Source organism: Camelina sativa, chromosome 14 (assembly GCF_030686135.1).
Source record: "Camelina sativa cultivar CO46 ecotype springtype chromosome 14, ASM3068613v1".
Classification (NCBI taxonomy): domain Eukaryota; kingdom Viridiplantae; phylum Streptophyta; class Magnoliopsida; order Brassicales; family Brassicaceae; genus Camelina; species Camelina sativa.
Window position 1 is genome coordinate 5,811,073 of NC_141893.1, and position 14,595 is coordinate 5,825,667.

The window sequence follows — 14,595 nt, forward strand, 5'->3', positions numbered from 1 at the left end:
TTTTCAACTTTTCATTGTCAAACTTGTGAGTTGAAAGCCTTTTGATGCTTATATTTTTCGCTTTGTAACTCGCGTGATTTGTCGATCAACAATAAATGGGACAAGAATATCCCGATTTAGATGTGGATTAGCCATGTTGAGATTGCAGTTGCAAGTGTGACTTGAGATAAACCATAGCTAAACTCAAACTAACATAATAACCAGAACAATAGTTTCAGTGAAGAAACCCATTTGGTTAAAAAAGCAAAGAGAAAGCAAAAAGATGCTACAAACTCTCATGACTGCGCATGAAATCAGTGAAAAAACTTAGGAACATTAAAACGAAACTCTAAGAGTGTTTTTTTTTCTTTCCCATTTTTATTCAGAAACGAGGACCCAAACACACACAATCTCTTCTCTGGCGTCAACTTAGGCTTTTGACATGTGAACGATAAGGTCAACGACACGAGAACTGTAGCCCCACTCGTTGTCGTACCATGACACCAACTTCACAAACTTGTCGCTCAATGCAATTCCTGCCTTGGCATCGAATATGCTTGACCTACACGCACAAACCAAACATTAAATTTCTTGCTCTCGCAATTAATAAGACCCGGAAACTGTATCAATCTGTAGATGGATCATTTATTTTTACCTGTTGTCACCGACAAAGTCAGTAGACACAACATCATCCTCGGTGTATCCCAAAATTCCCTTCATTTTGCCTTCAGATTCTTCCCTGAAAATATTTAACCAGAATCATAGTAAGGAGATGAGTATCTTCTATAATGTGGTTAAGAGCGAGGGTTAAGGGTTTTTACTTGATGGCCTTCTTGATTTCGTCGTATGTTGCAGCTTTCTCAAGTCTAACAGTGAGATCAACAACTGAGACATCAACGGTTGGAACACGGAAAGACATTCCGGTCAATTTTCCATTGAGGGATGGCAACACTTTTCCAACAGCCTAATCAACAACCACAATACAAATTAGAATTCCTCAGTCAAATTTAACAAAAACACAAACTCTACGTAAGAGCATGAGATGAAATTTTACCTTGGCGGCACCAGTGCTGCTAGGAATAATGTTGAAGGAAGCAGCTCTTCCACCTCTCCAGTCCTTCATCGATGGACCATCAACAGTCTTCTGAGTAGCTGAGATTAACCAATGCAGAAAAGTTATTATTATCGAGTCTTGAGTTACAGTACACGGCAATACATTTACAAGAGTCAATCTAATGGAAAAAGTACACATATCCATACCAGTGATAGAGTGGACAGTGGTCATGAGTCCCTCAACAATTCCAAACCTGTCGTTGATAACCTACACAAAACAAAATTGCGAATTTCAATACACTGAGAGGCATGAATCAACAATAAAAATTCTCAAGTCAAAACATATTTCACAAGTTCACAGAGTAAAGGAGAAAAAGCTGACCTTGGCAAGAGGAGCAAGGCAGTTAGTGGTGCAACTAGCGTTGGAAACAATGTCAAGATCAGACTTGTACTCATGCTCGTTGACACCGACAACAAACATGGGAGCATCTTTGCTTGGGGCAGAGATGACAACCTTCTTGGCACCACCCTGAATGAAATTGAACAATATGATTATTATTTCAGATCTTTATAAGCAAGTGCTCGAATCTTATCTAATATAATGATAAACAAAAATCCCCAAAGACAAACCTTCAAGTGAGCAGCAGCCTTGTCCTTGTCAGTGAAGACACCAGTAGACTCAACAACAAAGTCAGCACCAGCCTCACCCCATGGGATCTCCTCAGGGTTCCTTGAGAAAAAAAAACACATCACCAAATCAGAATTATCACAAGCCTCAATACTAAAACAGATATATACAGGAATATAAAAAAAAAAGATTTAAGTTACCTGATGCCGAAAACAGTGACTGGCTTCTCACCAAAGAGAAGAGTTTTATCATCCTTGACCTTAAGTTCATGGTGCTTCCACTGACCGTGAACACTGTCATACTTGAACATGTATGTCTGCAACAAATTCGATATCATTAGAAACGTGTCATCCTCGAACTTATCGAAACTAAGTCACACAGTTGAACTTGCACAGAAGAAGGATACATCAAACCAGTTTTCAGATCTACCATGTATACTACCAGAATATTGAATTTGATTCGATCGTCCAATTCAGATAAATCTATACCAATTCGCGTCGTATACAAGATCAAAAACGAAATACTAACATCAATCCAGATCTAAAGGGAAAGAGAGAAACGAACGAACCATGTACTCGGTGGTGATGAAAGGATCGTTAACAGCAACGAGCTCAACATCATCCCTCTGGAGAACAACTCTAGCAACCAAACGACCGATTCTTCCGAAACCTTCACGAACGATCAAAAACTCAGACTCCACACAGATCCAAATCAAAAATAAACATATGTAAACACGATTTAGAAAAAAAAAAAAACAACTCACCGTTGATTCCGATCTTAATCTTAGCTACAAAAAAAAATCAAACACGATCAGATTCGAAAAAGTATCAACGAAGAAAACGATAAATCGAAGAAAGAAACGCAGATCAATAAGGAGCGAGAAGCTCACCCATTACTGAAATTGAGATCGAGAGAGAAAATAAGTGAGTGTGGGGTTTGGGTTTGGTGAGGCTTTTAGGGTTATTTAAAGACCGTGATGAATTAATATGATCGAGTGGCTGAGATTTTTTTATCTTGGGAGAAAAGGTTAAAGATTAGATTCAGTATTCATTATTACAAGATTGCACTTTACTTTTTTCGTTATTTACCATCTTTTGCCACTGTTTATACCCACCGTTTATAGTAGTTAAAACGGATTTGGGGAAACTAATAACAGGACGCGCCGGTTGTGAGAATATTCGAGGTTTATGCTCAGTTGCTATGGGCCGGGCCTGGCCAGGCCGTTCTGAAAATATCCTTTTCGACAGCCAATGAACCTATGCCACGTATGCAAGCACGCCCAAAATAAATGACTTGTTATTTTTTACTTCAAGCTAAATTCTTTTGTTTTGGTTAATTTGATAACCTTTTGTATTGACACTTTTGTATTTGAATAACCAAGGTGAACATTTTAACTTTTAAACACTAGTGTTTTGTTTTCAACAAAAGGCATGCATATCACTATACTACTATTTTATCTGAAGCTTCTTCTAGATGTCTTTATCAGAATACTCTTTTTTTTGCTTACTCTATCGAAATATTATTAATTTCATACAACATATATGGTGTTCAATATTTATCTAATCGATCGTGACTTGATACCCGAGACACATAGATGCTCCACTTTGAGAGCTTTGGTAGGTCAGATGAATGTGACAGCAAGAAAGAAAACATCACACCTTATGTAATAGGTAGAGCCTAATAAAAATAGGTATGACTCTTGGCTTTTGCCAAAAGTCTACTTCTTCTCCTCCTCTTATATTTGTCTCTCTTTTCTTTTCATTTCGTTTTGTGTTTGGTGAATGCATATAAACTACTTGTTTTGGTATTCATATGGATCTTTATTTCCATTAATTAACTAGAATCTATCATAGACTGAAGTTTGTGATCTCCCTTATAATAATAACTCGTGATCATATCCAAGTAATTGACCCGTCTAGTCACTAGTGTCAGTTACTCTTCCAATGATAAGTTGAATGATCTTCAAAATTTATTTGTAGTGGAACTTTCATATGTTATTCCTAAAATTCGCTATTATTACTGTCCGGATCTTATCCCTTTGAATTTTGAAGTGTCATTATTCACAAATTCACAATGTTCTAAGCAGTCGTAAAGAGAAAAGAACCAAAATATATCATTATCAAAGTATATGTTCATAAAATTCGATTCTTAGAGAGAAAGATGTGTAATTATTGACGCAGTGGAAACCCTCTCGACAAAAATAATTATTTGATACGAACTTTGACGAATGGAATCTTCTTATCCATGAATATCTGCTTACAACCAATGTTAGTCGTCCACTTACGTGATGGTTTGGATCTTGATAAGTTGGTTTATTTATGCAAAAAGTATTTCAATTAACTCAGTTTAGATAATATATACTCTTTTACTTCTATGCTTGAGGTGTTTATGCTGTCTTGATTCTCAATTAACTCAATGAATTATAGTTCTTTAGACATTTGGATGTTTGTGATGCTTAAGCTATCATTCTGCTTTCTACTTCCGAGGTTGAAGGGAGGAAAGTGATAAGGAGACCATGATTTGAAAATTCATAATTAAAAAACATTTTAACAGTTTCTTGTGGATTGGTTCTGGTTCAGGATCATCTGTTTCTTTCTTCTTAGCCCTTAGCTATTTCGTGCACATTAGCAAGTAATAAACATCAGACATCTTTCTTAATCGCCTTAATGTGTTAGAGTATTCACCTTATAGAAAAACTCATCGTACTCTCACCGTGATTAAATTGTTTGTACGCAATAAGCCAAGCAAAAACATGAGTGTTTTTTACCAAAAAAAAAAAAAACATGAGTGTTGTAACAGTAAATAGGAAAAACCCTAAACCTTGTTGGAAAAAAGGAAACAACAGAACTCGTCGGCAAAAGGAAACTAAACAATCAAAACTTTCCTTTTTTATTATATAAAGAACCTTTTTTTTTTTTTTTTTTTTGGTCAAACATATAAAGAACCTTTTCTGCTTATAAATACATGAACGTCCAGCATCACACATTATCTTTTCTTCGAATCGAAAAACAAAGTTTCGTCGAATCACACATTACCTTTTCTCAGTAGTAGAAGTTCAGAAAGTTTCATAGTCTGTGCAGTTTTACAAGGTCGTCCAAACCCGTTTCTTAAAAAGAACGACGAATGAAATGAAGAGTAAACACCACACACTCGGTCTTGTCTGAATGACATGTGAATCCTTTATTCACTTTTCTCTTATGCTCTGTTCTTACAAACGCAACAGACCACAAAAAAAGTCTTATTGGTCTGTACGGTAAATGCAAGTGGGTGTCATACATATTTGAACAAATACATTCTTTGTTCTTCTCAGGGGAGAGAAGGAGGAAATGTACAAAAGGAATGAGCTTATATTCACAGGGGACTGTTTTCTGATTAGAGAAGCTGTTGATGAATTTGGAGAAGATGTTCTGTGATCCCGTACTCTCACCTCACTCCTCGGTACACGGCACCAGGTTGAAGATCATCCATGTTTTCTATATTCCTAAAACCATCAACTTGCAGGCATGTCCATCCCCGTCGAGCCAGAAAATCGCGGTAATCTTCTTCCGTGTAGAAGATTTTCTCTTCTGAATGGACTGGTAACTGGTTGGATTCATCATAATGGCATACCCTAATGGCCAGTCCTGCAAGATGGGTTTTGCATATCAAGAATTCAGTAAACTGTATTCAGGGTCATAACACACAATCCAAAAGATATTAATGGTGGCAAATTTGATCTTACCATCATCAAGATGGAGTAGATAGTTCCCTAAAGGCATGTCTCGGTCAAGACAGCGAACAATTTGATCTTCATCTTCTAACCAAAAAGCCCGCCGAGTTCTTAACCCAAAAGCAGCTCTGATTGCTTCTTTGATTGCTTCAGCGCTACCATCAACACCAATTCTTCTTGTATAGTCTCCCAATTTCACTGTGATGACCCTTCCACCAAAAGGCTGACCATGACCATCACCACCTGCTTATAAACATGAAACATAAAGATGACTTCATCAGTATTAAAGGGACAGACAAAACCAATCAAACAGGGGAACATAGGTTGTGAAGCAACCTCCAAATGAGAGTGATTTTGGTTCTCAAGAATTAGAAAACAATGATTCTTACACATGTCACACCATGAATGGAACATAAAGTTCAAAAGAAAAAAAAATCTTTGGCCTTTTGGAAACTTAAACTTTTGAGACTCAAGTTATCTAAGCTTTTCTGAGACTTGCCATTTCCAGGATTCTCTCTCCAATTCCAAGGAGTAACTCCATTTGCCGCAACAGCATCGACTGCAGTGATTGCAAGTGGATGACCATCATGATCAAGACGCCTTTCAAGGTTTAAGGCTGGCCTGCCATTAGCTGGACCATAGATATAAACATTTATCAAAACACACACACACACACACATCCTCTAGAAACTAAACTAAACCTTCTAACAGAGAGACCCACGGCAGTCATGTTCACCTCTTTGTTTCAATTACAGAGAGAGATATCACAATTACAGATAACTTTCCCCTCGCATATGAACTCTTTGTTTCCAGTCCCAAATGCTCAAGAATTAAGTTAACACCTCTTGTATTGCTCACTCAAGGAGGATATTTACAACAACTTAAAAGAAGACAAACTTCAAGAGGCAATGGTCTAAGAAACACACAAAAGTGATATAGGTCAGTACCTTCAACGGATCCAAAAGAAATGCTCGTATCATCAAATCCTGCAACGAAAACATAAAGTCACTTACTACTTAAACAAAAGAAACTAAAAGCACAAAATCCACAAAACTAGATTCATTACCAAAACCATCATCTCCTTAAAACATTAATGCACATCACATTAAGATACCTACTTTAAAATTCTACTATCTTCTCAACCTAATCTACAGATACGAATCTCATCAACACAAACCCTAAATCAATGTTGTAATTTCCTCAAAACCTAATCAGGAAGCCAAAGTTTATACCTTTATCACTAAATTGCATAAAGGAATCAACTTTAGCAGTTGTAGGTGGTGGTGGTGTACTAGGGCTCTTATTAAACTGGGTCGTAACTGTTACTTTCTTGCTCCTCTCTCTAAGAATATCTTCAATCTCCTTGTAATAAGACATCTTAGCCGACCCATTACCTCTATCATGATACTTGGCTTTCTTAAACTCTTTCAATAGATTCCTCCACTTATCCGTACACATGGTCGGAGATCGATCAAACCCTTTCTCTCTCATCTTAGACGAAATCTGTTCCCATAGATGTTTATTGGATTTGGATGTATTGAATAAACCATCCATACCTCTACGGAACATGATTAAGCTACGAGTCTCGTCTTGAACCCATGTCTCTGCTCTTTTCTTCGGAGCTTTCACTTCGTGATCCTCACCACTGCTTTCTCCTAGGAGAATCTGTTGAGGCTGCTGCTGAGATTGGTTCAGATGACGATGATGGTGATGATGATTGTGGTTTTGGTGATTGTTGTGGTGGTGAGGTTGTAGATCTGATACTGCTTCATTGGTGGTGGTCGTGGTGGTGACATCGATCATCATATCGCGTGTTGTGGCGGTTGAAGAATTGGGGTTATCGTTTTTGTAGTAATCAGTCGGACGAGACTTGTCGGAAATGAACATTGCTGTGTCTCCGGAGAGACAATTGGATATGATGTTCCTTTGTTCCCACCACCGTCAACAACACAAGCCCCCGAACACAAATTGGTACTTATGTGAGGAGAGCCAAATAGGCTTTTTTATTTTGTATTTTAATTTTAGGTTTTTTTTTTTGTCTAAAGATTGGGGTTTGGAAACTTATTCATAAATCATAACTAACAATTTGGCCTTTTATGTGATATAAAATGTTAAAAAAAAAAATTTAACGCAAAAATAACGATAAACTATATCCAAAAATTACAATAGTTAGATACTGAAAACTTACAAAACCAGTATTCGATTTAGTAAAAAATAACATTACAAAAGTATCAATTTAATTGTTACTGTTATAGTAATTGATTTTTTTTTTTGGACAAAATAAAGAACTGTTATAGTGATTGATAACTAATAAAAATGATGTCTTTAATAAAAGAATTGTTTTGAATCTAATATCTTTTTTTATGAAACCGTCTTTTCAAATAAAAAAAATGGTGTAGTGACCTTAGTGTATTGCCCAAAGGTAAGTCCTTAATACACAAGACACCATCACATCACGAAAGTAGGGATTAGACTAATGGGTCGGCATGTTTTGTCCGATGGTTGACAAAAAAAAAATGATTATCATATTTCAAAGATCAAATTCAAAATACATTTTCAACAACACAAATTTCAAGTTCATAACACAAAACTTGCTAGAAAATTCGTACTCTACCTACAATATTTCGAAATGGCATTGCTCTTTCAGTAGAGAGTCCAAGCAAGGGAATGAGATTTGATTACATCGTTAGGACACTTTTATGTTCTATGACCAAAGGAGCACCCCACTTCTTCCCATTAGTCCAATCCACCAGTAACTATAAAAGCCAAAACATCAACATTCACATGACAAATCTTGGCAACTTGCTTCCTCATCAAAGGGGGAAAACAAAGTAATGAGATACACACACATCCTCTTTTTGAAACGAAACAGTGACAAAACTCTAAATCGAAAAAAAAAAAAAAAAAACTCAACAACCAAACCGGAAACCACAACCAGTTGAACCGGTTTTATTACATTACATAAAACTACGTCATATAATAGTGTTACGGTCGGCGATAAAGTTTGGATTTTTTTTTCTTCTAAAAAGCATATTTTTGAAGTATAATAATACAAGTGAGAGGACCTGGCTGGCCAGACCAAACCCATAAAATAAAATAAAATAAAATAAGGGAATAATAAAAAAATAAAATAAAAAATAAAATAGAATTGAGAAAAAAAAGATTGATCAGCCATCGGAGAGAAGAAAGAAATGATAGATAACTGGATCACGAGAAGACACAAATCACAAAGAAGAAGAAAGAAAACAAAAATCAAGAAGAAGAAAGAAACAACAACAACAATTTCGTATTGAAGCAAATCCAAAAAAGGTCTAATATTTTTTATATTTTATCTGAAGTTAGTCAATAAAACAACAACCAAGGAGGAGGTTTTGGAAAGAACTTGAATGTGACTCTCTTTTTTTATTAGGTAAGTTTGTTGTTTTCTCAATTCATCTTTATATCTCATGTTGACCTTTTTCATTTGTGCAATCGGTTTAATTTCGTGATTTTATCTTGTTTTTTTTGATCTATGGTTTGTAAATGTAATGTTTCTAAATTTGATTTTGGGGTTTTTCAGATTTCGATTGTTTTCAGGATTAGACTCTTAAAGTTTGGATTTTTCTTTTCTTTAGAGAGTGGCTATTTCAGGTTCTTGATTTAACTATTTTGTGGATATCTTGCTTTGATTTCAGATGGAGTTGATGAGTTTGTTCTTCTAAGGGATTGTTTTTTTGTAATTTGGGAAGAACCATCTGAGTTATGTGGAAACAGATTATAAGTAAGCTTCCTAAGAAGTCTTCTTCTAAGAACCATTCTTCATCGACTTCGAATGCTTCTACTTCCAAAGCTAGTGACAATGGAGCAGGTAAATCAGGTAATTCTCACGCCAAGAACGCTCCTGCTGTTAAACCTGCTGCTGATTCTTGTTTTAAAGATGGGAATTCGAAAGGCAACGGTCCGTATGAAGCTTTGCCTAGTTTTAAAGATGTTCCTAATGCAGAGAAGCAGAGCTTGTGTCTGAGAAAACTCAACTTGTGCTGTCTAGTGTTTGATTTCTCGGATCCTACAAAGAACGTGAAGGAGAAAGAGATCAAGCGGCAGACGTTGCTTGATCTTGTGGATTACGTTGCTTCTCCCAATGGGAAGTTTAGCGAAACTGTTATCCAAGAAGCTGTTAAAATGGTTTCTGTTAACATTTTCAGAACCTTGAATCCTCAACCGCGTGAGAATAAAGTTATTGATGCTTTGGATTTGGAAGAAGAGGAGCCTTCTATGGATCCTGCTTGGCCTCACTTGCAGCTTGTCTATGAGATTCTCCTCAGGCTTATTGCTTCACCTGAGACAGATACAAAGCTGGCTAAGAAGTACATCGACCAGTCTTTTGTCTCGAGGTTACTGGATTTATTTGACTCCGAGGATCCTAGAGAAAGAGACTGTCTCAAAACCGTTCTGCATCGCATCTATGGTAAATTCATGGTTCATCGTCCTTTCATAAGGAAATCAATCAACAACATTTTCTATAGGTTTGTTTTTGAGACTGAGAAACACAATGGGATTGCTGAGTTCTTAGAGATTTTGGGAAGTATCATCAATGGATTTGCTCTGCCGCTTAAAGATGAGCATAAAGTGTTTCTGGTTCGAGCTTTGATACCTCTCCACAAACCGAAATGCTTACAAATGTATCATCAGCAGTTGTCTTATTGTATCACACAGTTTGTGGAAAAAGACTGCAAACTTGCTGATACAGTTATAAGGGGATTACTCAAGTCTTGGCCCGTCACGAATAGTTCCAAAGAAGTTATGTTTTTAAACGAGCTAGAGGAAGTATTAGAAGCTACTCAGCCACCTGAATTCCAACGGTGTATGGTCCCATTGTTTCGCCAAGTTGCTCGGTGTTTGAACAGTCTCCATTTTCAGGTAAATTGTTTATAACTTTTTCATATATTTTCCAGATTGCATTTTACAGTTTGCTGATTCTGAGAAAGAGGAATGATAGGAACAGTTCTTCATAAGATTGAAATGTGTGATATTGGATAGCTTAAAAGCTTTGTGCTCATTGTCGAAGTTGTAGTGAAAGCTTGCGTCTTTATACAAGAAGCACAAAGAAAGAACAAAAAGGTTGAGTCTTTTTTTTGTTCTTGATTTGCTTGCAGGTTGCAGAAAGAGCTTTGTTCTTATGGAACAACGATCATATCGAGAATCTAATAATGCAGAACCGTAAAGTTATTCTACCTATCATATTCCCTGCATTGGAAAGAAACACTCAGAAGCATTGGAACCAAGCTGTTCATAGCTTAACGCTGAACGTGCAGAAGATATTTAATGACGTCGATGCAGACTTGTTTAAGGAATGTCTTGGTAAGTTTAGAGAAGATGAATCAAAAGAATCTGAAATTGGAGCAAAGCGTGAGGCCACATGGAAACGGTTGGAAGAAATTGGGAATCAAAAGCAGAAGAGTTCATTGTAAGATGTTTTTTTTAGTTGTAGAAAGAGAGGTTTTTTGTTCTGTATTTTTCTCGTTTTTACTACATTGGCAAATTTGGTTTGTTTTTTTTTTCCTCCAGAAACCTTAGTGAGAAAAAGTTTCAGATTCGTCTTCTTTGAAGAGATTGCGAAGATGTAAGATCATTTTTTCTTTCTTTTTTTTCTTTTGGTCTTGTTTGTTAAAAGCTTTGCTAATGTGTTCTAGATCACAACATTAATTCATAACATATAAAACGTACTCCCTATAGATAATAACTACGTAACATGGTAATAAAGCTAGTCATAAGAATAATGTTACGGTTCCAAATACATGAAAGAGAGTAATTAAGCAAGGTTTTAGATATGAGATATTAAACTCTGGAAATAAGGAACACCTCTATAAAAAAATAGATGATCGTGCATTGGAGAGTACGAATTTGTTTGTGGATCATACTTCACCAGACCTTTACCATAACGATGTGTGAGTAGGATCTCCTTGTTCTTCAATATCGCCACCGGTGTGCATGGCCGAATCACATGCTTTCGGGTCCAAGTAGAATAAACCCTTCCAGATACAGACCATGATGAAGAACAAGATCGAAGATCTATAGTATAAATCTTTATCCATGTCTCTTGTAAGCTCCAAATCTCTTGGATCATTGTACGGCGCTTTCTCTTCGACATGCACAAACGATTATCCAATATGCACAGGTCGATATGGTCTGGATGTGAACGAGAAGCTGGATTATTAGGAAGCAATCGAAAAGTCTCAGTTTGAAGATCAAAAACTATAACTTTGGTCTCGCCATTGTATCGTTCTGTGAGCCAATAAACTGATCCGTTCGTGGACACTGGTGATTGGTCGTTAAATATCCTGTAGGTTGGCGTGCAATCCAAGTATCTCCAAGCGTTTGCCCTAAAATCAAAGACCTCGCACTCGGTAAATCCTTCGCTTAACCTCACGGCGTCAGAATTGTATATATCAGAATTGTATAGCCACACCAATTTATAATCACACATTGTGGCCTTTGCGAACGCTAGTCTAGGGATTGGCATATTGTGTATGATAGTTTCCCGAGTGTACGTTGCCTTTTGCATAAATATATGAAACCTAGGTTGAGGAAGTTGTCGGAACCACCTTGTGGTCGGGTTGAGTACGTATATGGATTCTCCCCACTTATCATAGACACAAACAAGACCATTGCAGCTTCCAGAAATTTCGATTAAATGTGGTTGAGTGATGTAGAGAAGATTGAAGACTCGAAGAGAAGCAGATTCCAAGCACAATGTCTTCAACACATAATAGTGTTCATGTTTGGAGACGAATAGGAATTTTGGATGATGATTTTTGGATTGTTCGACGAGCCTCAAGTGTTTCTCCGTGAAATAACGAGATTCAATAGTTGTTCTCCATTGTTTTGATACGACCTTGAATCGAGCGTTTGATTCGACCGGAAGCCTCAAGAGGATTTCTTCTAGGACGTCGTATGGTAGTACTCCATGATCGTTATTATATTTTCTTCTTCTTCTTCTTCCCGATCTGTGTGATGATGATGCAATCACTCTCTTCTCTTTCTCCATTCTCGACTTCTTGTTTTACGGATGTCTCTGAATATAATGCCTTCATCTTGATATATATATATATATATATATATATATATTTCCATTAACAACTGAAATAAATTATATCTATCTATATTAATAAATACATAACATTATTAGTAGATTTTATTTAACATATGTCAAATAGATTTAGACTTTGTTATTCCCATTGTATCCACATCATATTTTTTACTGTTAATTTTCAGCTATTTAAATAGAATGAAATAACTAAAATATATCGTTAGATCTAGTTACAATTAGGAAAGAAAACTTGAAATTTAATTAATATATATGAAAGTAAATGTTAGGTTTCTTGCGTGGAAATAGACTTTGAGAAACCACAACAATCCAAAGAAAACAAAAGCGATTGAAACCAGATGTTATATAAGCTACAACATGATACTTACTTGTTTGAAGATTTTAACCATTGATCACTTTGACAAAAAAATAATAATAATAATTCAATGTTAAAACCATAATCTTTTCTGAGTTTTCACTTTTCCTGAACAAATTTTTTAATAAACATTATTGACCCCATTTTCTAATTATTATTATTTGTCTTTTTTTTTTTTTTGTAAAATCTAAAAACACAAAAGCAAAATAATCTAAGAATAGTAAATCTAAAAACACTAGTTCCTATTGATCATGAGATGACGTTTGGCTATGACTACAATATTTGTCGTCCCTATTGGCTATGTTGGTTGGAGAACAATGAAGAACCATTCTCTCTGCGTTGTGTGAACTATGTCAGGCAACTCGACGCCGATAGAGATATACAGTTTCTTCGGGTATGTGGATGGGAGCCTGGAGTTGATTACATTGAGAAATTCAAGGTCTTTAACACATTTTCGAGACTGGCAGGTTCTCAAGGATTGACAGCCTTCCAGGCTGGGACGATAGCGTCTTGCAAATGTGACGACATGAAATTCAATTTGCAAAATATGGTGGATGGTGTTACAAAAGATGACATGTTTTTTGAAAGTGTGGAAAGCCATTTACAAGAGCTCCTGATATCATGGGAGAATTTGAGTAAGAAGATAAGAAGATGCTAAGGAAAGAGATGGGACGAGAGTTAGTGGATGCTTATTTAGGGTTGCTTCTAGTTACAATTAGGAAAGAAAACTTGAAATTTAATTGATATATATGAAAATAAATGTTAGGTTTCTTGCGCGGAAATAGAATTTGAGAAACCACAACAATCCAAAGAAAACAAAAGCGATTGAAACCAGATGTTATATAAGCTACACCATGATACTTGTTTGAAGATTTTAACCATTGATCACTTTGACAAAATAATAATAATAATAATTCAATGTTAAAACCATAATCTTTTCTGAGTTTTCACTTTTCCTAAACAAATCTAATTATTATTATTTGTAATTTTTTTTATGGGTTTTGTTTTTGAAAAACTCATTTATACCGACTCAAGTGGTTTCCCTAATAAATTGGGTTTGGAAGATTTTAACCATTGACAATGTAAAACCATCATCTTTTTTTGAGTTTTCACTTTTTCTAAACAAATTTTCTAACAAGCTAGACATTACTCCATTTATAAATTATTACTATTTGTTTTTTTTTTTTTTTTTTTTTTTTTTTTGCAAAATCCGAAAACACAAGCAAAAGCTATAATCTAAGAGTAGTAAAAAAATGATAATCCCACACAACCATTTGATTAGCGTGTGTAACATTGCTAAATTACTAGTTGCTTCTCAGTTCCCATTATGAAAATATCAATTATGCGCGTTAACTTCTCATCTCAATTACACGTATTTCTTGAATTGGAATATAATTAAGGTTTAAGTTCTTCTTTTCTTTCTTTCTGAACCTTAAGAGCTTAAGTTGTTTTTAAGGTTTTTCATCTATCTACAGAGAGTTGTTATTATAATAAGTAGTGGATTATTGTGAAATCAAAATTAAACAAGATTAAATCAACTATGGATAAACAATTCACGAGTGATACAAAATTATTTGCGGCTGCAGCCAAATTTACGAGAGAGAACACACGAGATAGCAAAGGCAACAGGGATGGAGGAAAGCGAGGTTCAGAGACGTCTTATCTTTTTTTGTCATTGGTTATTATTTCCACATATATTCTTATGTTTTCCTTATGTTTTACTTATTTTTATCTTATTATTTGCTCTTCTTTTTCATAGAAAAATATTGTTAAATTTAAATAAA

General features: G+C 35.5%; 3 protein-coding genes and 1 pseudogene across 6 annotated transcripts; 1 reads left to right on the plus strand and 3 right to left on the minus strand.

Moving 5' to 3' along the window:
- Window positions 1-161: 161 nt before the first annotated feature.
- LOC104739996 (glyceraldehyde-3-phosphate dehydrogenase GAPC2, cytosolic) lies at window positions 162-3,083 on the minus strand. The gene is made up of 11 exons (XM_010460491.2): window positions 2,550-3,083; window positions 2,424-2,447; window positions 2,229-2,329; window positions 1,861-1,976; window positions 1,663-1,762; window positions 1,415-1,561; window positions 1,240-1,300; window positions 1,034-1,131; window positions 801-943; window positions 635-718; window positions 162-541 (listed from the first exon to the last, which is right to left on the minus strand). The coding sequence occupies exons 1-11, from the start codon at window positions 2,551-2,553 to the stop codon at window positions 409-411; spliced, it is 1,011 nt and encodes a 336-aa protein (XP_010458793.1). The 5' UTR covers window positions 2,554-3,083; the 3' UTR covers window positions 162-408.
- A 1,733-nt stretch (window positions 3,084-4,816) lies between these two features.
- LOC104739997 (trihelix transcription factor GT-1) lies at window positions 4,817-7,410 on the minus strand. Of its 4 annotated transcripts, none has more exons than XM_010460494.3 (5): window positions 6,764-7,410; window positions 6,317-6,355; window positions 5,869-6,000; window positions 5,382-5,612; window positions 4,817-5,283 (listed from the first exon to the last, which is right to left on the minus strand). In XM_010460494.3, the coding sequence occupies exons 1-5, from the start codon at window positions 7,254-7,256 to the stop codon at window positions 5,084-5,086; spliced, it is 1,095 nt and encodes a 364-aa protein (XP_010458796.2). In that variant the 5' UTR covers window positions 7,257-7,410; the 3' UTR covers window positions 4,817-5,083. The 4 variants fall into 4 exon arrangements, with proteins under 4 accessions (XP_010458796.2, XP_010458794.2, XP_010458795.2 ...); XM_010460492.3 differs by having other exon boundaries at window positions 6,602-7,410; XM_010460493.3 differs by lacking the exon at window positions 5,869-6,000 and having other exon boundaries at window positions 6,602-7,401.
- A 1,034-nt stretch (window positions 7,411-8,444) lies between these two features.
- Window positions 8,445-11,021, plus strand: LOC104739998 (serine/threonine protein phosphatase 2A 57 kDa regulatory subunit B' theta isoform). Its single transcript, XM_010460495.3, has 3 exons — window positions 8,445-8,778; window positions 9,044-10,268; window positions 10,505-11,021. Exons 2-3 carry the CDS (start codon window positions 9,111-9,113, stop codon window positions 10,817-10,819), a joined length of 1,473 nt encoding a protein of 490 aa, XP_010458797.1. The 5' UTR covers window positions 8,445-8,778; window positions 9,044-9,110; the 3' UTR covers window positions 10,820-11,021.
- A 145-nt stretch (window positions 11,022-11,166) lies between these two features.
- LOC104743291 (putative F-box protein At1g12855 pseudogene) lies at window positions 11,167-12,396 on the minus strand (annotated as a pseudogene).
- Between the last annotated feature and the right edge of the window lie 2,199 nt (window positions 12,397-14,595).